We start from the raw sequence: 25,733 nt of genomic DNA, 5'->3' as shown, positions 1-25,733 counted from the left end.
AAGTTGTCTTTGTGAATAGTCTGGCAAGGTTTGCTTTGCCTCGCCTCTGGAGTGCCATCTAGCTAAGCTGTTGTAGCAACGTTCATTAAATAAATGTCAACAGACAAGGATTTATGCTGCATAATAATATTACAGCTGTAGCATAACTGGATTTATTTTAAAGCTATTCTGAGGTTGCTTTGATCTATAAAAGAGCAACGTATGCCTCTATGTGTCTCAAACAGCCTTTGCGAAACTACTTTCAGCTTTATAGTCCGCCAATATTTGTCTTAGAGCATTCTGTTTGCAGAAGAAACACAAGCATGACTCTCACCTCTGATTTGTTTAACAAAAAAAAAAAAAATACATGGGGCAGAAAACTGCGGTGAATCCGTTGTTCGGGTTTGAGGGGTGGGCTTAGGGATTTGGGGAGCATGCCTACTTTGGTATCGTCAGTGTGCATTCATCAATGACTTCGTCTTCTGCTATCTACTTCTTCACATCCTGCACGAATGTCTTGCCATCGGGTACGATAAAAAGCTTAATTTAAAATAGGTAAAAAAACCTGAGGTGTCTATGTTCCTACTTTCAGCGCTTTTAGCAAGACACTAAAAGCACTTCTGCATTTACAGAATAAGGCATAAGTAAGCACTTTTTTCTTAGATCAATTCACGTCTTGAACCCTTTAATATTTTACTATGATCATAATTTACAGATACAGTGTATGAAAAAAAAAATCTGTTTATTGATATAATCAGCACGTCTTTAAAAAACAAACCAACTAATGTCAAAACACATTTAAAAAATCCGATCGATCATTTAGCCCTGCCAGTTTCTTAACTTCAGTAGAAGAATATTTACTAGAATCAGAAGTATAATAATCTCATATGTTACTCCAAAGAAAAGGCATGTGGAGAGTGGCAGGCGTGTTAAATTTCGCGTTGGATTACAATCTACTTTGATATGACTGTAGTGAGTCAGGATTTTAATCCGGTAGGTAACGCTGGGAGACCCGGGGAGCGGGATATGAAGGCGGACACTCTCTGGCTACTTTCTTTCAGGGGTAGCCAGACTCTGAACAGCATCAAATCAAGTGATTTTGCCCCCCAAAAGAAGAACCATAATCCAAAATCACCTCCTCTGTGCATTAAAGGGCTGACGTCCCCCAGGCCGCTGTCCTCTAGGCAGGCAGGTCCGTCCGGTAACCGGGACCCCCGGCCCCGCCGCTTCCCAATCCTTATATTGCTCGAGGACCAGGCTTTAGAAGTTTTAATCCCAAATTCGTGGATTTGACGGATATGCAAAGAAAATAGCTGGCGAAGTTCTCCCGGAATGAGATGAGGGATTTTCAGAGCAATTAAAATAACACCAAGCAAACAACAGTTCCCAGAAAATAAATTGAAGTCGCAACGAGCACCCCGGGAAATCAGCACTTTTCAAAGGAACTCGGAATGTATATTTATTTAATTCTCGAGTGGTTTTGAGGCTTTCCGCGTCCTAACTTCAACTGTGCAGTCTGCTGCCCATAGTCGTGTTTCGGGCCAAACCGGAGAGAAAAAAAAAAAAAAAAAAAAAAAAAATCATCATCATAATAAAAAATATAATAATAAAAACCGTGGAGAGGTTATAGTCCGCCTCTGACCCTTCTCAGGTTTCGTACCAAGACTGAATCTCCACAGCAACACACCGATCGATTTGCTATCAAGAAACCGTGAGATTGCTCCAAATATAAAGCGAAGCTGAGGAAATAGTAAAAATTTGATTGCTCTTCCTTCACCGCAGAGAGGTCCGCATGCACTCAGCACAACAAACGCAGGACCCGGCTTTCCCTGCAGGGACACGGAGTGCTCCGAGCTGGTCGGTTCAATTACATATGATATGCCCTAAAACGTACGATCAAAGCTGACCTTCCAACAGGGATGAGTTCTGTAAAGTAATTTCCCCCTTAATATTCGGGAAAAGAAATTCAAGCTTTTAGAAACAATAATGGTCCAGATACTAAATTTAGCGGTGGGTAAAGAGGAAAACAAAACAGTTTTTAAAGAAGGAAAAAAAAAAAACCCAAAAAACCAAAAACAAACAAAAAAAAAACCAAAAGAAAAAGCTTGGCATGCATAATATTTATATCACATTACAGGTTATCTTGTATAACTGGCCATACCGCTCCCCAGTCTGACGCCATCTAATTTTTTTTTCTTTCCTTCCTTTTCAATTTCCAATGAGAACTATTAACCGATTACACAAACCGATCCCGTGAGAGACGAAGAGACCGAGGTGTGTTTTCCACAGCCTCCTCAGGAGACTGAAATAAATGATAAGTGGCAAGCCCACTGGTAAAACATATTGTGATTATATATACATATATAATATTTAACCGTGTCATTTTGGCTCATAGTTCATCGGAGACTTAAAACGAAAACCAAGAAACCGAATCCTCACAGCTCAGACTTCAGCGAGGCGAATTCATTCCAAAAATTTGCCTTCAAGTAGTTTCAAATCAAAAAGCCAGCATTGAGATGGAGCAGGGGACATCAGCACATGCTTGGGTATCGATCCTGTGAAAAGGAGAGTAACAATGGAAGGGGGAAGAATCTTTACGAATTAAGTGGCTAAAACAAAGGGCCCCGGAGAAGCTGCTGGAGATGGGAAACCGCAGGGCCCTAAGCTCTGCACGGCAAGCAGCAGAGGCAGCGAGGAAAATGGAAGCTTTCCCTGGCGGGGGCGCTGATCCAGGGCCGGAGGAAGGTTCCTCGGCCGTGGCGGGGATCCCGAAGCTTCTCCGTCCATGGGGCGGGGGCGGCAGCGCCGGGAATAGCCCCCGGGCCCGGCGGTTCCGTACATTCGTCTCACGCTCGGCAGCTCTGCGGGGAAGGGGAAAGGAGGGCTTTTGCGCCCGGAAAACGCCGGTCTGTGTCACCCCGGGGTCTAGGAGGCGGTGGCGGCTTTTCCGCTGAAACGGGGATGCATTTTCTTTGGATGTGCGGCGGGGGGCGAGGAGGGGGGTGCCGACTCGCTCCCGGCTAGTGGCTGGGATCCTCGTAGTCCTTTCGATTCCCTTCGGCTGCTGCTCGTTGCTCCGTGTTACCCCAAAAATAAGTTTATTGCACGTTTAAAAAGAAAAAAGCAAAATAGCAGAAATTCGAGAAACGTGTAGGTTGGAAATAAAAAGTCCAGGGAGGAAGGGGGGTGGAGCTGGAAGCCGGGGGAGGGGGAGAGGGGGCTACGGTCCTGGCACAGGTGGGCGCTCAGACGAGTCCTGTCATCTGCGACCGTAGGAATGGGAGAGAGGCGGCGGGGAAGGTGCCCAGGGGGTAGCTGACGCCGCTGGAGAAGCCCACCAAGGGGGGCGACATGTGGGGCAGAGTGAAGCCCAAGGCGCTCGCCGGCGAGTTCTCGTGGTACAAAATGGGGACCCGCACTATCCTTTGGGCGGTGTGGGAAAGGTTGGCGGCCTCCAGGTCGGCGGCCAGCTGCCGTTTCCACTTGTTGCGGCGGTTCTGGAACCAGATCTTTACCTGGGTCTCGGTGAGGTGCAGCGAGGCGGCCAGCCCTGCCCTCTCCGAGCTGCTCAAGTAACGCTTCACGTCGAAGGTGGACTCCAGCTGAAAGACCTGGCTGCGGCTGAACACCGTACGCGTCTTCTTCTTGCGGCCGGCTGCTCGTTGCTCCGGTTCTCCGGGTTCCTCGCCGCGTTCCTCCTCTTCCTCCCGGCCGCCTGGTCCCGGCCGCCCTCCCGCCGGGCCCCGCACCGCCGCCCTCCCGCCGCCGCCCGCCCTCTCCGACGGCTCCTCGGGCAACTCGGGAGAGTCCCGGTCGCTGGCTGCGGGGAGAAGCAGAGGGCTGGGAGGTGGGGGGCCTGGGGGAGAGGGGTATCGCCCAGCCGCCAACAGACCCGGACAGAGCCCCTGCCCCTTTCCCTGCTCACCGGGAGAGGAAATAACGCTTCTGGGGAAGAAGCCAGGCCGGGGCTGGGTCTAACCGAGGGGCGAGGAGCTCTGTCTCTTGCGACAGACTCCCAAATATTTGTTCGTATACACACACGTGCACGCATACTGATATCCAAGTGCATAAATTATATTTCATGTATATATACGTATACTCATCTATGTACATCCTCATATGTACGTCTGTGTTCACACTCATGTAAACACCTAAACTAAAACTACACATATGTGCAACTTTCAGATACATGTTTAGTACATAGACAAATGTACATGTATATGTATGTACGCATTTATGTATGCATAGAAATATACGTACTTTTCCAAATACGAATGTACATATATGAATACATGTGTATTCTTATTAATACACATTCATATATACATGTCCACACATGTGTGTACACAAATATATTTACACACATATGGATACACAAATATATCTACACAAATATGTACACGTATATACTTAAGAGTACCTACATAAGTATATTGGTGTATGCAACGGGGATACGTATAGTAGCATATGTGTGTATACAAAGGGTAGCAAAAAGGAAATATTTTCTCTTCACGTTGCTCTGAACTTGAAAAAGCAAATGAACTGGGGCAGCTACTCTAATACCAGGACATTACTTCTCAGTGTGTGTCCATGGAATTTCTAACTTTGTGCTTTCTACTAGGAATTTTAAAGGGTAAAAAATATTTCCCATTCTTTACAGAACAGGAAAAAAAAAAAAAAAAAAAAAAAAAAAAAAAAAAAAAGGAAGAAAGAAAAAAGCAAGAAAAGCAAGGCAGTTGTTTCAGGATTAGTCTAGTGTTTCTAGATGTAATTTGGGGAAAAACAAAACTATTAATAATCCTATCAATGTAGAAAGAAACTCTTTCGATTACGAATTGCTCCTCTTTTCCTTACTGAACAATCGTGAGAACTTTACAGGCTCTTGGAGATTCAAAGGGATGCGCCGAGGAGCAGTATTTTTGCTATGAGGATAAAAATAACCCCTGATAGCAGCCCATAAACTTTTTTCAGATGTTATTTTCTGTCCCTGAATCCAGGCTTTTCCACCAGCGCCCTTTTCCAGCGGGATCCTGCGCTCTCAGGCCGCTGTTGGCTGAAGGTGGGTAGCGGGGTCGGCTCTACGGGAAGGAGGGCAGGGGCCCGAGCCCAGAAACTCGCATGGGTTGCCAAACTCCCCGCTGCGCTGCTAGGGACCATGGTCGCAACTTTTCGGTTTGCTGGGGCCTCAGAAAGGAAAAAAAAAAATAACCCAAAACCCACCAAAACAAAAAACAAAACAACCCTCCCTCTCTTATATTGAGAAAAGAAAAAAATAGAGAAAAGGAGGATAAAGAGAAAGAAAAAAAAAATCCCCGAACTATCTACAAACGCTGTTTACATTTAGGACAGCAGAGCAGAGGCTCCAAGTCCCTGACACACCGTGAGCATTTCCGGAAATTTGCCCTGGACCTCCAAAACCGGGGAGGCAGGACTAGGGTTGAGTGGTCATTCCGAGCATCCCACTCCGCGCCTGCCCCCGAACCCCGCCGCAGAACCGGATCGCCTCAGAGAGGAGCAGAGATACCCCCTTCACCCCTCCACCCCCTCCCACCATCCTCAACCGGGCCCGACGATTAAGGGTAGGTAAGGAAAGGCGACTTACTGTCGGGGCTGGCGCAGCCCAGGAAGGCGGCGTGAGCTCGGCGGTACCACCCGACAGCGGCGTCGCGGAGTGGGAAGCCCGGGGCGCCGAGGCGCAGCGGGGAGCGCGGCCCGCAGCGCGGACCCCCGCGGCCGCCACCTCCCACAGCCGCCCGCCGAGCCCCGCCGCCCGCCGTGCCCTCGGTGCCCAGCAGGTCCTCGATGAAAAAAGACGAGACGCGGGCGGAGGTGGATCCGGCGTTTTCCGTGGCTTCGTCCGGCATCGTCGGAGAAAGCTGAGGGAGGGGGGGTCCCAGCTCCGCCGGCGGCTGGTTCCTCGGCTCCCCGCTGCCCCACGGTCTCCTCCTGCCTCTGCCTAGCCCTGTGGATGCTCTCCTGGTATAAAAGGTTTTTTTTCCGGAGTAATCATTTCAGATCGCGGTTTGCCATCATTTCCTGCAAGCTAGGAGGGGAGGGGGAGGGGGGAGGAGGGGAAGAGAAGGAAAAAAAAAAAAAAAAAAGCAACCCGACAACCCATCGGAGGCGCCAGATTCTGCGCGAAAACGATAATAACGAAATAAAAATGTCATGCGAGTTAAACGCTGGACACGAGAGAGGGAATCCTGCGATTGGAGGAGCGTGGTGGCAAATGGGATTTCCGCAGGGGAAGCGTAGGGTGCGGGGAGCGGCGGGAACGTGCGCTGCCGGTGCGGGGAGTGTGTGTGTGCATGTGTGTGTGTGTGCGTGCCTGTGTCTGTGTGCGTGTGTGTGTGTGTGTGCATGTGTGTGTGTGCGTGATCCGCACCGGGGCTGCCACTCACGAGATCCTTATTTAGGTCAATTAGGGAGCAAATCCCGGTGCGGGGGGAGAGGCAGTGCCGGCCCCGGCAGACGGGCAGTCCGGGAGGGGGCTTGGCCACTCCACATCCCAGCCCTCCTATTGGCTGCAGTCTGCTCAGCGAGCAGCCCAGACACCCAATCCTCATCACGGATATCACAGTTATATTAATATCATTAATAATAATCACACCCCCCCCCGGGCACCTCCCGCCGAGCGCTTTCATGTCAGCAGCGGCGATGGACGGAGGAGACGCGCCCTCCGCCGCCCGGCGGGCTACAGGCGGAGCGGTGAGATTGACCCTCGCCCGGAGTCCCCGGGTCGGGGCACTTGAACTGCGGGGGGCGGCTGGAGGGACATCGGCCCCGTCATCAGCCAGAGTCGGCGGCCGAGGAGTGTCCCGTCGGTGGAGGGGAAGGTGCCCGGCACGGGAGGGCGAGAGACCCTTACCTGCAGGGTCTCCTGAGGCCCGGTTGGTGACATTTAGCCTTTTCCTATATATATGTATATGCATATTAGGTTTATGTAGCTTATTTAGAAAGACAGACAGCCCTCTCTCAGCGAGGATGGGGGCATCCACGCGGCCTGGTCTCCCACACCCGCATCGGGGAGGCAGCGGCGATGCCAATTCCATCACCCAGCCCATGGTATATCCTCCATGGCATGGTATCCTCCACCCAGGCACCTCTGCCTGCCCCCTGTGTGAGACACTTCTGGACCCGTCCTCCTCGGTACCGGGACGCCTAGCAACCCCACAAAACTGCCTCTCGTTGCAGGACGCCCGGGCAGGAGAGTTAATTTCTGCCTTTTTCCTTGGAACCAGGTTTGTAGAGGGATGAGTCGATCCAGAGTGCACCCGAGGGAGTTTGGGTGAGTACACAGATGCGCTTGCGATGTTCAGCTCTCTCCTCTCTGCTCTGCTTCCCTGTCAGGATATTCCTGCTTGTTCCCCTGTATGGTACTTCTGGACAAGCACCCCTTTCCCAAGCCCCGCCTCCCCCTCTCGCTTTTGAATGGGGGCGATGGAAGGAGTGTCCGGCAGGGCCGGGTCGCTGCCTGGTAACAAGCCGAAGCGGTACAGAGCCAGGGTGGAGGTGGGGACCATTGAGGTCACGACCTATTTATGAATTAAAAATAAAAATAGTAATAATAATAATTTTTTTAAAATCCACTTCCAAAGACTCCACAAATATGCAAACATCCAAAGCTGTGGAAATAGACTCTGGAAAAGTAATATACAGGAATTGTTCGGTTTTCTGCTCTACCTGTGCAAAGACGGAGAGAAGTCTGCTGTAAGCCGGGCAAAAAGACGTTTGTCACTTGTTGTACACGAGTGATGTTGACGAGCATTGCTTTTATGCTCTGTGCATCTTGCTGTATGTTGCTGGATAGGAAATAGGAGCTTGGCGGAGGTGTCTTAAGCCGTCAGCTCTGCCTGGAACACACCGAAAATTTAGGTGTGCTTTTCGGGATACAGAATAAAATGTGGACTCTGGTTATTTCTGTATATTTGATATACAGCGTTCGAACGATACCCCTGCATCTCCTGTCCGCAGTACATAAGGTGTTCCAACAGTGAAGTCATACAACTTGTTTTAGTTTTGTTAGATTTCCACTTAGAAAAAGTGTAATGAAATCAGTAAGAGCAAATTTGCTCTTGGCGATTGGTGTTTTGTTTATTTTTGGTTTTAGTCGGTTTTCTTAGTTTGTTTGTTTTTTCTGTATTTCTTTAGCACAACATATAACTGACTGGTGTGAAATAAAGCTGAACTGTGTTTCTGAAAAGCCATGTACACTTAGACATATTCTGGAAACACAGAATCAGGATTAATACAGTTCTATACCTGCAAATATAGCACTTGTACATTCATGTGTGGGTGAAGGGGTATTTTTAAAGCTTGTTTACATATTTTTTACATTGCTATAGTGACATGATTATTAATACTTTGAGCTTAATACTCTGTGCTGCTGCTACTAAAAAGGACGTGTGTTTACTTGATGTCTCCCCGTAGCCGCTCAGCAGGGCTCGGCGGTGGGAGCAGAAAAATCAGCCAGTGCCGGCATTTTCGTAATTTAATGCTAGAAAGACATTCTTGGCCCCTTTCGTTGTGTCTTACCCCCAGAAGTAACAGGGGGCAGGGAGTCCCCTGTGCCGAGGGCACTGATGCCACTCCGGGCTAACTCCGCGTCGGGCAGGGGCCGTGCCGGCGTGGCTCCCGGGCTGTCTCCGGCAGTGCTCGGTGTACTCTCGGCGAGCCCTCTTCTTTCCCCGCCGCCTTCTCTTTGCGACGCGGTAAACCTTGATTTTTGGCAGGAAGCTGAGTGTTGAGGCTTTCCCTGGGCAGCAAGATCCCGTCTGACGCCGGTGGGTCAGAAAGGATTTTCCCGTCCTTTAGGCGGGGGTGGCTTTTGAGATCAGATTTAGACAATAAGTAGAGGACCCTTTTTTTTTTTTTTTTTTTTTTTTCCCTTCCCTCTTCTTTTCATCTCTGGCTCTGTTTCTCTCCCAGGTACATGTTTTCTCCGAGACTTCGGAAACCTGCAGCTCCAGGGTAGCTCCCAGAGGTGCGGGACGGCTGCGGCCTCTGGCCCCGGGGTGGGAGTCTCTCCTGCGGAGCAGTCCTGGTTTCCAGACCCAGTTGGTCACAAACGTGGGATGCCAGAGGGATTTCCCTCCCGCTCTTCACCATCTCCGACGGTTCCTGAGCCTTTGGTTGCTGGATGTGGGGGACAAGAAACGGCCCAGAGCCACGCAGGGGGCAGGGAGAAGAGGTGATTTGAGACAGGGTTCTAGTGAGAACGGGAAGCTACTTTTGAGGCCGAGAACGTGTCTGAGAGTGTGACAAGTACCTCCAGTGCAGCTCCCGCCACTGCTCTGGCTCCTCTCGCACGGACCAGAGCGAGTCTGCCCGCAATGTGAATGCAATTACCCTGCTGGTGTTTGATGTCTCTTCTTGCCCTCCTCACTGCCTCGATGTGTCGTAAGATAGAAATGAAATGGAATGAAATGAAATGATGAAACGAAACGCAGGCTTTAGCCTCTAACCTCTCTCTAACCTCTGCTCCTCTCCGCTTTTAAGGGTCGAAGGTTCTTCTGGAGCCCGGAGCTTTGCAGGAGGCGTTTAACACCCGGCGCTACGGAAAAAGATGGCTTTCTGGGAAGAGGAATCATCCTTCCCTCCTCCATCCTGAACAGATCGCTCAGCTCCTGTCACCCTCCTAAAAGATCAGATAGCAGCGCTGCAGGTAAGGAAATTCCTGGCCAACATCTACCTCTGGTAGATGTTGGCATATCTATAAATGTATATATTTACATATACATGCATATACCTGCACATACATATATATACATATATATATATATGCACATATCTCCTTATAAATAAAAATAGCTTTTCAGCTAAGTTCGATTTAGCTATAAAAATAAAACAAATAAAGGTTGTATTAGCACCTTCAATAAACTGCCAGGATCCATCAAAATGCAAAAGCAACGTTTTTTGAGACCGACACTCTTCTCCAGAGACACAGAGGTGGTGGTGAGATGGTTTGGATACCTGCTTAAAAAAGGGGGAAGTGGACCCCCCAGCTCCCTGGGGAGTGACCCAAACTTCTCCAGTCGGGGCAACTCCCGTTCCTGCATGAGTTCTCCAGGTCTTGGTCCCAGCTTCACTGCCCTCAAAAAGTCTCGGATGAGGCTCAGGACTTGGGCAAGGGGCCTCATGTCTCACCGAGTCCCTTGAGACAAGGGGGCTTTTCAGAGAGGTGTCAGCTCTTCTCCCCCACCTCGGTGAAGGTCTTGTATCTCACAGGGATACACCATTGTGGGTGGCCTTTCCAGCAGGGAACTCCCAAGGGACAAGGACAACACGGCATAGGGAAGTCCCTTTTTTCGCCTCCAGGTAGAAAACATTGAAACTCTTTAAATGTGGGTTAAAGAGAACTTACGTGCAGCAGTACTTCGAGGAATTCCTTTCTGAATTTGCAGTCAATTTTAAGGACTCTTCGAAGATGGGGAAAAAAGAGAAACCTATAATTATGGGGTTGGGTTTTGGTTTTGCTTCTTTTTTTATTTTTTAATTTTTTTTTCCTAGTCTATCTCTAAACTCAACCCTATTAAATTATTTGCCATCAGTGATACTGGCAGAGAATTTTCAGCTTTCAAGGACATTGCACAAACTATGGTTATTCTCATGAATTTATTCATTCCTCACAGATAGTCACTAAGTGCTTTGGATGGAAACTCCCAGCCCGCAGCATGTTCTGGCTGTCCGTGATGCCTCCTAATTCGTCTCGTTATTGCTGTCTGTTTCCTTGCTTTGAGAGGGGTATTTTAACCCAAGATAAATTATCAGACTGGGAAATATCCTTCGGTACGTTAACATATATATATATATTTCTGCTGTACAGTGAGAGAATGCATGGTTTTATTGGTACTGGTTAGGGGCAGCCACAGGAGAATTATGGAGGTCATGTGAAACAGGTGCCAATAAAGCTTTTATTATTGTTATACAGACAAAAGAGCATTATGGAAAGAGATCCTTTCCAGACCGTGGATATTCTGTTCTGTTAACAATCAAGTTGAAAAATAGAGACACAGTAAAAAAAGACAAAAAAAAAAAAAAAAAAAAAAAAACCAAAAAAAAAAAAAACGACAAAAAAACCACCACACAAAAACCCCAACTTAACTTTTCAGAGCTATTGAACTTTAACCTATTACCCATAAGACTTCTGAAATTACTTACCCTCCAAAAATTTCATTTTCAGAAATGAAATACTGCATATAAAGACTGATTTTGCCTAAACAAAATTCCTTAGAGGAAAAATTGCAGTGTGACAACAGAATATGACTGCTTTAATTAAAACAAACAAACAAACAAAAAACCCCATGAACAAACAACTTCCCCCCCCTCCCCCCCACAAATCAACCAACCAAAAAAACCCAACAAAACCAAACATTCTATTTTGTGTTATGCAATGTAAGAATAAAACTATTTTTTAATTAACAAGGTAAATTTTATCTCTGGCTTCAATTTCAATTTGAAGATTTTCTCCCAGACCTTGAAGTTGAGGATGCCGAAGTAAAATTTCATTAAAATACTGTTTTCCTTCCAATCTTGAATGGTTTTATTGGAGCATTAAGCCACTGTCAGTGACTGTAATGAACTTCTCCATGTGTTGATACGTTGGATTCTTAGCTCAAACTTCAAAAACAGTTCGAGCTTAGTGAATTGAGTAAAAACTCATATCTTCTTCAATCTGATTGATTCAGGAGTTTTAGATTAATTCCAGGACAGAGTCAAATTCAATCAAAGAAAGTACTAAGAACTTACAGTACAAAAAAAAAAAAAAAAAATCCTTTGTATTTTTACAGTTGTGTAAAAGGAAAATTGATGCATAGATCAAAGTTAGCCCCCAAATAACATTAACAATGGGGTAAAAAGTATACTAACTTTACTAACTCAAACCACATCTATTCCAAGGGAAGATTCAAGACAACTTGTGAAAATTACATCGATCTTTATTATATTAAAAATCACCTGTATTTGTGAGTTACAGTAATGAGAAGCAAGTGAGCTCTGTGTAGTTGGAAAACAGAAAGCATCTCCTTTCCACTGACATAATAAATTTATCATAAAATAGGACAACACATCAAGCTTTAAAAGTGCCATTAGATCAAGGAAACTATTTTTGTGAAAATTATACTTTGCAATTTGCATTTGAGAGAACTGAATTACACCCCCCCAAAAAAAAGCCCTCTATCACCGATGATATATATACAAACATATAACCACGATGTTTTGAGACAGTTCAGAAATAATATTTATAGAAACCAATGAATAGTTAGACTATAGGTTAGACATCAAAATCTGGGGATGAACGTAGCTCTCAAATGTTTCTGTAATGTATTATAAATGGTTTTGCAATGCTCCAGCATATGTGGAGATACATATCTGTAGATATATTCAGTTACATACGTATGAATATGTTTATTATGGTATACAAAAATCACATTTTCACATAGCATGAAAGTAGTTTTGAAATGCCTTTAGAAAAGACTGAGCCTAGTCAAAATTAATATTGTAATGAACTCAGATCCGAATGTAAATCCATGGAAACCCCAAATGCATTCATTTTCTTGTTCTGAATGATTTTGTTATCAAGTCTGATTAGTTCTAGAAAACCCTGAAGCAGTAGGAAGGCTGGGTCAAGCACTGAGTGAACTCCATGGTAAAGCAGTTTGCTTTCCCCTGGCAAGCAGCACTGATCTGTGCTATCTGCCCTGGGATCTCAGTGGGGCTCAGCAGGAAACTCAACAGTATCAACTCCTTCTCATAAGATTCCCCTTTGACTTAACAAACTCCTCAAGTTGTGCTAGGATGGTGGAAGCCAGTTCCCAGAGCCTTTTCTCGTGAAACCTGAACACCATGGCCCACGTTCTGCCCTTGCAAGGACACAAGAAGTCAACACGGAAATCTATGCAGGCCTCTGGCTATGAATAATAAAATCCATGCTGAATGTGTCTGAAATTGGAGTGATAAGTGGACTTGCTGAAGGGAAATTTGCGTATCACTTTGTAAATCCATGTCTTACCCAAAGAAACATAAAGACCCCATTTAAATGGAAAGAGTACTAGAGATATGGGCAAGGAGAGCTGAAGGTGAACCTTCCCTGTGCATCAGAGGTGTGTCCTACCAACAAATTAGGGAGATGTGCCCATACCTCTCTTATCTCTCTCTTTCATGTTAAGTTCTCCTCCCACATCTGCTCAAGGAGATTAATCAAAGCAAGTGGAGACACCTACATCTAAACTTTTCATCCCATGCTCCTCTTAAAAACAAGGCATTTCTAGACAATACTTTCTACGCTTTCAGGGGGTAACTGTTCATATTTTAAAAGTCAGATGAATCACTTTCCATGTCGCCTTCCAACTGCCTGGTCTTGGTGAGGCTTTTTTTGAGTTTCATGGCAGTAGATAGAATGGTGCTGATGAGGCAAGGGCAGCCCAGCAGAGCAGATGCTGCAGTTTATAAGGGGAAGGCACTCAGTGGGAGATGGGACTGCTCTTTCCAATGAGCACACTGTGGCCTCTCCACTCTGAGTCACAGATGTCTTGGTCCTTCCTTCTCCTGCTCAAACACTTCATGTGGTTTGGTCTTGGCTGAATGTCTATAGGCCAGGTAAAAAGGACCATGGCACAGCATGTAGTTTGTGGACCCAAGCTGGTCATGCCACTGGCTCTGAGGACTAGAGGATAGTACCAACTTCAGGCCAGCCTGAAGCATCAAAAATGTTGTCATTCATCTGGCCAGGCACAGTGCTTTCCCCAGATAGGAAGACGACGTGTGTCCTGTCATCATGGGGTACAGTTGAGGGTAGTTTGGGTAGGTGATGTGTGTTTTGCAAAGTACCTGTTGCTTATACACTCTCCTCTCCCCAGCCAGCATCACTGTAAGAGCCTGGCAGACACCAGCTCTTTAGCAGTATTTATAGCTATATCTCTATCTGATGAGCCACTCTCTAAAAGCAGGCTAACTCAAAACATACCACATCACTGCTTGGAAATGCAGATGTGAAGGGATATCTGGTTCTAATATACAGATCACCTTATGGTGTGGCAGGTTTCAGTTTCCACAATAGAGAGTGCATTTGTGCTAGGAGTGATTTAAGCCTTTTGGGACCTTCAAAAACAGAAACTCTTTATGAATCTTATTGGAAATGACTTTTCTTGTTGAAAAAAAAAAAAAAGGGGAAGAGAAACTAGAGGGGTGATCCAAGATCACACACATCTAAAGAGGGGAAAGGAAGCCTTTTGCAAAATGTTGCTCTTTCTCACAGAAAATGTGTAAGTGGAGTGTGAAACAAATATCTCCATTCCTTTGTTGAGCTATGAAGTCCTGATAATTCTGATGGTACTGACATCTTATTGCCAAAAGGCACCATGTTCAGTTCAAGACAGTCAGTTTATTGAATATTAGCAATACTGGCCATCATCTTTTCTATCACATTTTACTTTTTTCATTCCTGCTTTTGCTGAGGGAGAAAATAAAGATGACAACAGAGCAGGTTTTTCCTTTCAGATTCACCTGGTGGATTTGAGCTCTGATATTTCTCTTTCCATCACTGCATGGAAATCCCTCAGGAAGAGCAAAATATCAGCATAAAGATCTTCTGTGCAGATTGGGAAGAAGGATTTTGCCCTTGGGTCCAAAATCTGGAATGTTTTCTGCAGATCATAGACTCCATAGAACATATGTACTTAATAAATAAGCAAACAAAGCTTGTGCTTGCACAGGGCTGCTGTGCAGAAAAAGAGAACTGTATTTGGTGAGTGGGGGTTAGGAAGGTTGACACTTAAGTCCCTTGCATTTCAAAGCCACTTTTTTTTTTTTTTTTTTTTTTTTTTTTTTTTAAATATCTACTTTTCTTCTTCATACCAACTGTGCTGTTGAGGTGCACAAGAGGAACATCTCAGAAACTTATTCCAGATGATCTGAAATGGTGCTTCCTCACAGACCTTACTGTCCCCATGCAGAAAAATGGAGGCAATATGTTACCTTGTCAATGGAGGCAGCTGGGATCACACCAGGACTCTGGGCTTTTGGCACCCCTCTGCAGCAGAAGCTCAGGGTCTTTTTGTATCCTTCCACTCCAAAGTTGTCAGCAGGTAACACAGTCAGTCATATATCACAGGGCTGCTGAAACACTGTGCGCTCTGTCTTCACCTTTTGCAGAATGTGCCTGACCCCGCCTTGCTCCTTGCTTAAGGTGAAGGATTTTCAATCCCCTCAGCAGCTCCAACAGGTCATCCAGGTTTGGTCAAGCCTAGGAAGCTGTCCTGTTACATTTAGTAAGAGAGAAACATGCCCAGCATCTGCTTTCAATTGCTCTCTAAGACACTGAGCACAGCCTTTGCTTTTCCACGTGTCCTGAACATTCAACAGTCAGGATATTCAGACTGAGAGAGATCTTATCAGCACTTTTTGGTTGTCAGACCAAAGACCTGAACGCCTCCAAGTCTCCACAGGCTTCAGTCTGTATGAGGGACACGTGCATTCAACAAGGTGGATGTCCACAGCAGTGTGGGCATGAGCCCCACTAGGGCAGGAGCCAGCCAGAAGGTTTAGTCTGGAGAAGTCAGAGGTTTAGTCTGATAGATTTATCTCATCTTTTTCTCTCCAGAAGGCCAAGAGGGGCACCTGCATAGGGTGACTCATCTGCCCTCTCCATGCACCCCTACTTGGCAAAGATGAATGCAAGTGCCATTAAAGGTCATGGAAGAGATCAATGACAACAAACTGAACACCTAGCTTCTAGCTGATTGACACTGGTCGAAGTGAAGTTTATATTTATTTCTTTGTTTTCTGGCTGTTTGTAGCTTGTCTGACTGGAATAAATCTCTCCCCTTCCTCTGCTTGTGCCTTTTAGCATCAAGAACAGCAGAAGCAAACTGAGGACCTGACTCATCACTCCATCTTCTTCTTATCCTTTAAAATGCATGTGTATAGACTCAAAACTAAGCCACATGAAGATGTGTAGAGGACATTCCATTACATAAAATAGCAGTTTTTGTCTGATTGTGACCAAATTATTACATAAGGTGAAGTTGAAGTTAAGTGCAGCTGACAGGAAAAAAAAGAGAGTGTTTGCTTAAGTTTGTTGTTATTTTAGTCCACCAGGTTAAAAACCAATTGATTTATTTGGAACTTTTCACTTCCATCATAACTTTAATTGTTTCCTTAATCATAACAATTATATTATTCTAGAGTAACTATATTTGATTATGTGTATCATAATCTCATGTTCCAGTAAGAATAACTAACAGAAGAAGAATAACTAAATAAATAAAGGGACAATGAAATGTTTGCTTGGACTTTGTAATGGGTCTTGTAGGCACTTCTGGGCTACATAGTATATTAAGGAGAGACTTTCCGCCAGAAACAGTAAGCACCTTTTTGTCTGAATCTGGGTTTTTTTGTTTTCTGTCCTGCACTGGTACTCCAAGTGTTCCAACACACAGCTTTGTCATTTTGCCATACCTACTAAAACCAGTTCAAAAAAATCTGAAATCCACAGAGATCTGGCTCCAAAATAGCTCCCTTAGCCTTATGGGGTACATATTGAAGTGTGGATTATCCTTGAGAAACGTGAGTCTGGGGAAATTGAACTTTCTGTATTGACCAAAGCTACACCTGGTATGAGACATGGAAAGGAAAGATTAATGAGGATTTAAGCAGTACTTGCATCTTGCTGATCATAAGTAACCTTTAGTGCTATTCAAAGAGCTCTGGGAGCCTTTTTGACACGTAATGAGGATTCAATTTAATTTCATATTAATATTCCAGATTATATTACTACTATCAAGTATGCAATCACTAATAAATCCTAAAGATATTATCTGTACATAATGAGAAATTAAGCAGGATATGTAGACACAGACTGTTTAAAATTCTATGATGTTTAGGAAAAGAAGTATAAAAATATTAGGTGTGGTTTTCACAGAGTTTTAATCTTGGAAAACTGTGAGCTGGCATGTGAGTTTACATGGCTTCCATCTAGCAAGAGTAGTTAGAAGCTGGATGAGATCTGAGGAAAGTAATTAAAAAAATCTCTGCCTTTCCCTGTGTTGGGAATTTTATGAGAAAATCTCTGAATCTGACTCAGTTGAAGAAAATTATCTTTGACCATAGTTCACAGAGTCTTTGTTCTGGACTTGACTTATTTTGATTCTGCAGTCTTATCTGATGTTTCTCCAGCAGCATATTTAGTCAGATTTAGTATGAAATGGCCAGACAGGATGAAATAGTACACCTGTGAAGTAATACACTGGGAAATAGTTTTGCTAGCAAGAATCAGCATTTTGCATCTTTTCCTTTTGTAAACAAAGTCAGAAAAAAAAATGTCTGAAGACTTTGCACTTGTTTTGAAAGAGATTTAAATCTTTATCTTCCTCCCCCTTTTAGTTTCGCTTCTTGTGCTGGTTTGCTCTTTCAGGGTGTTCTACTCTGCTTTCAAAATGTGTGCTTGGATTTACTTGCATGGAAGAAAATGCAAATATCAGTGTAAGAGAATCATAAGCGAAAGATCATGCCATATTAGAACACTTTTGTTAGCCCTCATCCATAGCTCTGATGCTTACACACCAGGATTGGCAGCTCCTGTCGCTGGGCCAGCGGAACCGAGGACCAAATGGCCTCACGGCAGTGCCACCTCGAGGCCAAACCCTTCCCCGAGTCAGGCACATTCCCCTTCGAAGTGCTTTCAATCCGAATTTTCTCATTTCCCCTTATTAAAATTTATTCAAATTGAGATCCAGGTGAGGTCCGGAGTGCTTACACGGCTCCAAAAGATTCCTGGTCCCTCAGACCTTCAAGGGGATGTTCAGGGATGTTGCAAGATCTTAGTGTCTGTAACCCATCCCAAACAAAAGATGAATGCTGTGGTCTAGATGGATTAAGATTTTTCCTAGTAGTTCTATATTGCACAATCCAAATGCATAATAAACTTAGATCTGTACTTTTGCCAAGATGCAATTTATAAATAAAAGGGTTCAGAGCAAGCCAATTTTCCTATTTAGTTTTAACAGCTAATACTCTGAAAACCTCAAGGCTAATTAAACTGTTCATTGTCCTGCTGCATTTAATTATTCAGATATTGCTCTAACATCTTAACACACAAGACAAAACAGTGACATATTTTATATTTGGAAATGGAAAAAATAGGAAGCAGACCTGGTTTAGAAATGATTTAGCAGTCAATAATGATCTCAAAGAACAGCGTTTCCAAGTGCTGATTTTTTCATGAACCACACAGTCTGTCTACTAAAAAGAAAATTAAAAGAAGAAAATTTTAAAATGTCCAAAATAAAAACAAAACAAAAAAACCCCCAAACAACTACAGAATTTTGCTATAAAGTCAGCTGCAAATTTCACATCAAGTTGAAAAAAATCCTACATGGTAATTGCCAGACCCATGTGTCCCTACAAAGATGAAGAGAAGTCATATGGCTAGGAAAACTGGACCAGCACAGAAAAACACTGAGTTCAAGTTCTCATCCTGTCTGAGACAACCTCTGACCTTGGACCAATAAATATTTAACCTGTCTTGTTCCACCACTGCCTGAAAACTGAGCCTCAAATGTTTCCTTCTTTTACTGTTGTCTTAATTTATGTCACCACCTTTCTGGTATGGGATGTGATCTTACTGGGTACTTAGTCTTGGGACTAAAATAGAAAACCTACTGCAACACAGAGCAAGCTGCTTTATCTGGAAAGCTCTGAAGAGGTTCTTCTTTTGAAAGAAGGAGTTTGTGTTCTTCCTTAGGTTTTTCCTTTTTTTCCCATTTTAATACTTTGGAAACAACATCACATTCTTGGGAAGCATTTTCATGACTCTTTTGGAAAAGCTATATTCTTCCTCCAGACCAGAATCTGTGAGGCCTTTGGAGAATGAGAAACACAGATGTTCTGGGTCCACTTTCGTTTTTATTACTACATGAAGCAGAAAAACAGAACCTCAGTTATTTGGAGTGGAAATCACCTATAATTTAGCCATTTACAGCTACCCTACACACCTTCAGCTGCACAGAAAATTTGAGCTTGGCACACTGTCTCTACATTTATCAGTCACATTTGCCTTAAAAGTGCCTAATACCTTCCACTGACTGTGAGGGTATTATCCAAGGGTAATATCCAAGATATTTGCATAGGACTTCAACTATGACACAGGACCTCTGGATGGTTCAGGGAGAGGGAATTCTTACAAGGGCATGCAGTGAAAGGATAAGCAACCTTTTCAAACTGAGAGAGAGCAGATTTAGATTAGCTATTAGGAAAAAATTCTTTACTCTGAGAGTGGTGAAACACTGGAACAGATTCCCCAGAGATGTTATGGATTCCTGTTCCCTGGAAATATTCAGGGTCAGGCTGGATGGGACTTTAAGCATCCTTGTCTAGTGAGAGGTGTCCCTACCCATGCAGGAGGGGTGGAACGAGGTGATCTTTAAGGTCCGCTCCAACCCAAACTATCCTAGGCTTCTATGCCTCATGCAGTGCCAGAGCAGGACCTTTTAAGGCTATGTGGTTCAGTCTACACCTGCAAAGACACTGATACAAATGTCATCATTATTATCTGTATTTTTTTTTTTTCAGGGGACATACTAAAAAGCAAAGTGATTCATCAAATCTTAGGCAGCTATTCACTCTGGATTTGATTCTGCCTGCTGTATGTAAGCCCTGTGGCCAGAAGCTCTCTGGGGTGAGAGCTCATGTTCCTGCTATGGATCAAGAAAGCAAACAGCTATCACAGAGCAATTCAATTGCATTAGCTGTCTCTTTACTGTCCCTCTGGTGACACTTTGATGGTCCTTTTGAGCTTGAGTCTGGGGTAAATGTAAGAAAGACAATGAAATTAACAGAAGGCAGGCTCCTATGCAAACCTCTCAAGAGCTTCTTCTGAAGTGGAGACTTTACTGCAAGAATAATGTAGGCTCCTGACCCACCCCTGAGGATCTCCTCACACAGGGTAGAACAGACCAGGGACTTCCACAGGAGAGGCAGAACCAAAGCTAGTACAGTGAAAGAGCCAGGAGAGAGCAACAGGCTGTAGGAAGGACTTCCTACGCCTCAATCTGCATCAAGCTTGGACTTCTGTTCAACACTGTGATCTTACAAGCTATTAAGGCCCTATGGCTGGCCATTAGATAGTGCTGGGATAATATTTTTAGGAAGTAAATTTAAAGTTCTAAGAAGCAACATGTATTTCAGAACAATAGCTTAGCAGGGGGTTGATTTAAAGCCTGCAGTTTTCAAGGCATCCACTTTATGCAAGATGCAGCATGTGGTTCTATGTATCAGGAACAAACATGGCTTTCCTCTTAACTGGATCTAACAAAAGTTATAGGTATAATATATATATCTAGGCCAGACATGGAATAGCATGTGGGTTTTGGTCACTGTTGCACAATTCACTGGCTGGCACTCAGCATGGTGAGTCTCCAACTTACAGTGACTGACACTAGATAATAGAGTTGGGATTAGTCCAGGCCTTATGAAGTGTTCCAAAACCTCACAGCTAATTACTACTCTTGAGATCCCCAGGTTGGCATATGGTGTTAAAAAGCATTGTGCAATTTAGGAAAAAACATAAATTCTGCAAGAACAGTATTTTGCCAGAAAGCAAGCTTTCCCTTTGGATTATTTACTGCTAATTGCAGGGAAGTGTCTTCCATATGCCAGTGCATTTCTTTTTTAATCTATCAGTCCAGTTCCTGGTGACTTTTAAAAAATTCCCTTGTTAAAACCATCAGAAGAAAATCTGGTTCCCAGTCTGGCTAAGAGAGTAGAATTGACTGTCATAAACTACAGCAGATCCCTTTGCCTTCACATTAAAATCAAGCTTAATAATATTAAAGCCTGCATGTAGTGGGAAATTCCACTTTAAATTCCTTCACCATCTGTTCAATAAAAAATCAGCTGTAAGTATTCCCTTTGAATTCTCTTTTGCTTGGGATGTTGGGTGCACATGTGCTGGTTTATAAGGCTGTACTCAGTGTGGGTATCAGGAGGGTGAGCAGAAGCACTGTGACCAGGCTGGAGCAAGAGAGTGAGGTCTGCTGATAGGCATCAGGACTGAAATATCACCTCACCAGAACTTGTTTTCTCACAGGGAAATTATTCTAAAATTATTCTAAAATTAAGTTACTTGTTAAGCCTTTTCTCATGGAGCTGAAGCAATATCCTGTTACATGAGTTTGGGTGAGAATTTATACATATATATATCTCTCTCTATATATAGATATATATATGTTATATTATATATAACACAGTATTTTACCGTAGCTGCCCAAATCCTTACTTCTGCCATCCAAACAGCACCACCTTCAGGCACATTGTAAAACCTATTGTTTACCTAGCAAGGGACCTCGCTGCTCCTCACTTTGGGAATGCTCTTTTTCTTGTGTAGTTCTTCTGCAGTTTTTTCCTGGGCACTGACACTTGTCAGACTTAGATTATTAACTTAAAACGTGACAACCAAGCTCTTCCAACTGCACCCTCTGCATCTTTATATACTCTCCTTAAATATCTTATTTTTGCTTTAAACTATTTCACCATTATACCTGGATCATACTGATTGCTTCAGATATTTATTGTGATTTTTATTTAATCTCCCCGACAGAAAGACCTAGTTTATTTTCATTACTGTGTACAACTACTGTATTACAAGTCTCTGCTTTTTAACCTTGAGATTTCTGGATCAATTATATGTCACCATCTACTTGACTTTAATATGTTTTTAATACAAGCAAAATCTAACAAAGTCAAAAAAATGCATTATTTAGGAGGCTGTGGAAAATGTATTTTTTTCATTTTGGGGTTGGTAAAGTCACAAGAAAATTCAGAGCTAAGTACTCAGTACACTTTATAATGTCATCGCAGCCACCTACTGTTATTTCCTTTAACGAAATGTCGTTTGGATTACTTGTTTATTCCACAAATATTTTTTATTTTTTTAACTCTAGGCAAATCAAGAGCAAAATCCGCACCGCGGATCTGTGGTCAGTTATTAAGCAGTTTTCTGGAGCTATAGTGTGCTGATGTGGAAACAAACACCGTCCCTCATTATCACCCACCCGAGGTCTTTGAGCAAGGCGGGTTGTAAAGCGACTTCAAATTCTTTATAGGAATTTTCAGTCCTTAGGAAACACAATAACTGTTTCTGCCCTTGGTTTGCCAGGTAATAAATGGAGCAGAACTCGAAGTAGGAAGCCCTGTACTGTCCTCTCGTTGCAAAGAAAAGGATGATGCTTAACTTCAGGGAGGGTCTCCACATCTAGCATTTCTTCCTCCACTACGTTTGTAGGGACTGTTCTTGAAGCACTGATGGGTAGGCACAAGTTCTCCTGCCTTTGCATCATTAGATAGAGCAATATGGTGACATTTTCGTTAGTCTTTATTTAGGAAAAAGAAAATTATTGAGCCCTAAACCTGCCGGATTTGTCAGTTTTCAATACATAGAGTTTTACAGCAAGAAGGTGATTTCATCGAGGATTTCTCATAAAAATTATGATTAATCTCTGCACGGCGACTGTAGGAACTACTGGAGTAGGTGACACGTTACAGGTTGCAGCGGGCACTTTACCGCACGCACTTGTTGGACGTAGCCACAGACTGAAACCATCACCAAGTGCAAACGGTACCAGGGCAGGCCCGGAGGGCGGTCCCGGCGTCCGAGAGGGAGAGGGGAAGGAAATCCGACATCCAGACGTGTAGCTCTTCAGACATTGCATTTCTCTGGTAGAAGGGGTGTTATTCCTCACCACTGCCTTGCCTCCTCCTGCCTTTAGAGCTCCCCGAGGGGGAGGTGAGGTGGGACGGGGCGTAGGGGGCCTGTCCAGAGGTGATGTTTTTTCCCCCGGGGGAAACAGGGGCTGAGATGGGGAAATGCCTGGGCCCCGGGGAGCCCGGTGCCGTGGGGAGGGCGGAGCCCGGGCGAATCCCCCTGAGTAGAGCGGGGCCGGGCGGCACGGCCGTTTCTCTCCCCCCCTTGGCCTCTGGGTGTGAGGGTGAGGGGAGAGGGATTCACATCGGGATGAATCCTGGAGTCAAGGAGAAGCAGAAAGATGGTCTTCCAACCCGGATAGGAATTGAGCTGTTCCTAATGAAGGGGCTTTTTAATGTCTTGCAGTCAAAGAAAAAAATCTTTCGCCTCCCCGCCCCAAACTTTCCTGTGCCCCACTTCCGGGCGAGAGATAGACTTGAGGGTTAATTTAAGGAGACAGAAGAAGATGCGGTATCGGCGGGAGGGGAATGGTGGGAAAGCAGCGAGGCAGGCAGGTGGGGCCGGCCGGGAGGAGAGGGGTAGCACAGAGCTCCTCACCACCCCACCCCCGTCGTCAGGCTGATGCTCTGCCCAGCCCTGAAGTCGTCCTGATCGCTTTTTGGAGTGGGGAGTGCCACCTGTGTCTATGTCCTCTCCGTCGATCAGACCCGGTTCGCACGGAAGCCGCGGGTGCGGTGGCTTTGCAGGCCCGGGGACATCCCTACGCCTGCCTCTCCAAGCGTTTTGTCCTCCATCTCCAGAGCGGAGCTGCTGTCGAGTGACCCCCAGACCCACTTCTCTGAAAGTCCAGGCCCATAACCGGCCAAAAGCACCTGCAGTTCCTCCTTCAGTAGAAATGGGAAACCCAGGGTGCTGCCTCCGGCGCCCATTTCTATCCCTGAAGATAACAGGGGGCAGAGGAGAGGGGATAGTTTTATTTTAATTTTATTTTATTTTATTTTATTTTATTTTATTTTATTTTATTTTATTTTATTTTATTTTATTTTATTTTATTTTATTTTATTTTATTTTATTTTATTTTATTTTATTTTATTTTATTTTATTTTATTTCTTTATTTCATTTAATACCAAGGTAATTTCTTTTTGTCAGCTGGCCCTGGAGCTCCGCGTTTCTTCCCTTAGAAAGAATCAGAGAGGTGATTACTCCTCTCCCGACGACTTTGGGATCCCCCAGTAGATTTCTGTCCCCTGAAACCAGCTTCGCTGCCCAGCTGGGAGGTGAATTCGTTCAGAGACCCTCGATGGAATTCCCGTCCCCGGGACACTCTTCCCGGCCGAGCTGCGGTACCCGAGCAGCGGCTTCTAGGGGAGAAGTAACTGAATCCGGGGGTTGTTCATTCAATCATTTCCTTTCACATAAAGCAATGATAATCCCCTGAATTTTTAAGGCGAACGCAGCGCAGTGAACCATTCAGGGCGAGAGGATCCTCACAGAGCTCTCCCGAAGGGGAATCTTGCCAGTAGTTTTAATTCAGGAATCTGTTTCTTCCCTCCTTTGGCTTTATCCCGAAGCAGGAAGATCTTTCGGTCTTTTTGTTCACATATTTTATTTTGTGGCTTTTGTCTTGTTTTGTTTTAAGGTTTAATTTTATTTAATTTTAGAGGTGTAACTGTCTTTATTGGCTGTTTGGAAAACTGAAAACGAAAAAAAGAGAACATTTACAGATTATTTAGTTTAGTTCAATTTTTGTTTGTTTGTTTGTTTGTTTTTTCTCTGTGAGCCATAGTAGCAGCATCTGAGCACAGACACAGAACTCCCCATGAAGCACGTGTGCAGCTGACTTTCTGCACACACAGTTTGTAGCAGATTTTATCCTCTCACTACTGCATCCACACCTTCATCCTCTGTTCCTCACCACTGGGGCTCTCCAGAGACCTTCTCCATCCAAACACATTTATTAACCACACCATAATTTGTTTCTATGCTGATTTATCCCACTCTCAATGCCTTTCACATCACTCCTCTCAGTTTTTGATTTCTTTTTCCCCAAAAAATGATGGCAGCTGCCTCTGAACTCTGTTCTGCCCCATAGTATTGTAAAAATGACAATAATTTTTAAAAGGCAGATTTAAATAAAGTATATGAGTTGATATTATTCTGAGTTGATATTTAAGTTGTCAGGGCTCTCAGGAGTTCTATCACTATGTTGCCGACTAAATTTCCTGCCCCGTATAAAACAAGTGCCTAACTTTAACTTCTGTAGCAACAGAGATGCTAACCTGATTCTTCTGTGCTGCATCAGGAATAACAATATTGCCAAAGATTAACATAGTCTGTGCTTGCACAGCTTTATGAGACACAAATCAAAGGTCACTTCTTCGGTAGGTTGTAACCTCCTGCTTATCTCCTGGCAAATGTTATGCAGTTAATGGATTTTTGTATCAGGGAGATGCAAATCTGTTCATACTCTGAACATGTCTGAGGTTTTGCATTTCTGGAACTTTTCCAGTTCTGCAAGACATTTAAGATCCAGTTTTATTGCTTACTGAAATCAATTTCCACTGCTTGAGGACTCATTAATATCAGCATGAAATCTTACCTACAAAGTCCATCAGCGTGATAAAATTCTGGAATTAACTTTGCCAATCTGCTCTTTATGATCGTGCTTTTGGCAAGCCAGACTTACAAGCAACTACTGTTAAGAACACATGAAAAAATTAGTGTAGGCTGAACACATTTCTCAGACTTTGGTACTCCAACACACAAACCATATGTTTTCAGGATCTACGTTGAACATCAGGCTGAGTTAATTCAGATCTGATTCTATCAGGGATAACATCCAGGACCAATTCCGTGCCCCACTGGTAGAACAGCATGTTTGTGGTATCTGCATCATTTTGATGAGGAAGAGAAAATTAATCTTAGTCCAGGAACATTTGTATCACTCATCTGGATGAAAATGTCTCTATGATGTGTGTGGCAACAGTGTTTCTGGCCAAAAAAGTTTGATTTTCACTTAAGAGACTTCTAAGAGATTTGGTATGCAGATGCTTTAAG

The 25,733-nt window shown here is 44.2% G+C and overlaps 1 protein-coding gene and 1 long non-coding RNA gene across 3 annotated transcripts; one reads left to right on the top strand and one right to left on the bottom strand.

Moving 5' to 3' along the window:
* Positions 1 to 3,098: 3,098 nt before the first annotated feature.
* On the bottom strand, positions 3,099 to 6,452 carry LOC139800431 (homeobox protein HMX1). Its single transcript, XM_071753395.1, has 2 exons — positions 5,582 to 6,452; positions 3,099 to 3,799 (listed from the first exon to the last, which is right to left on the bottom strand). The coding sequence occupies exons 1-2, from the start codon at positions 5,841 to 5,843 to the stop codon at positions 3,225 to 3,227; spliced, it is 837 nt and encodes a 278-aa protein (XP_071609496.1). The 5' UTR covers positions 5,844 to 6,452; the 3' UTR covers positions 3,099 to 3,224.
* A 159-nt stretch (positions 6,453 to 6,611) lies between these two features.
* LOC139800229 (uncharacterized) lies at positions 6,612 to 22,245 on the top strand. 2 transcript variants are annotated; one of them, XR_011727664.1, is made up of 4 exons: positions 6,612 to 7,267; positions 8,908 to 9,169; positions 9,478 to 9,643; positions 22,130 to 22,245. It is a non-coding gene; the product is annotated as an uncharacterized lncRNA (long non-coding RNA). The 2 variants fall into 2 exon arrangements; XR_011727665.1 differs by lacking the exon at positions 22,130 to 22,245 and adding an exon at positions 21,915 to 22,024.
* Positions 22,246 to 25,733: the final 3,488 nt, after the last annotated feature.

Source organism: Heliangelus exortis, chromosome 10, assembly GCF_036169615.1.
Source record: "Heliangelus exortis chromosome 10, bHelExo1.hap1, whole genome shotgun sequence".
In the NCBI taxonomy this organism is placed as follows: domain Eukaryota; kingdom Metazoa; phylum Chordata; class Aves; order Apodiformes; family Trochilidae; genus Heliangelus; species Heliangelus exortis.
Note: the sequence above shows the minus strand (reverse complement) of the source record. Positions and strands in the feature narration are given on the sequence as shown.

Excerpts from the sequence above, each read along its gene's own strand:
- LOC139800431 (XM_071753395.1), bottom strand. The coding sequence starts at position 5,843 with ATGCCGGACGAAGCCACGGAAAACGCCGGATCCACCTCCGCCCGCGTC. Across the intron at positions 3,800-5,581 it reads GGGCTGCGCCAGCCCCGACA|CCAGCGACCGGGACTCTCCC; the intron begins GTAAGTCGCCTT and ends TTCTCCCCGCAG.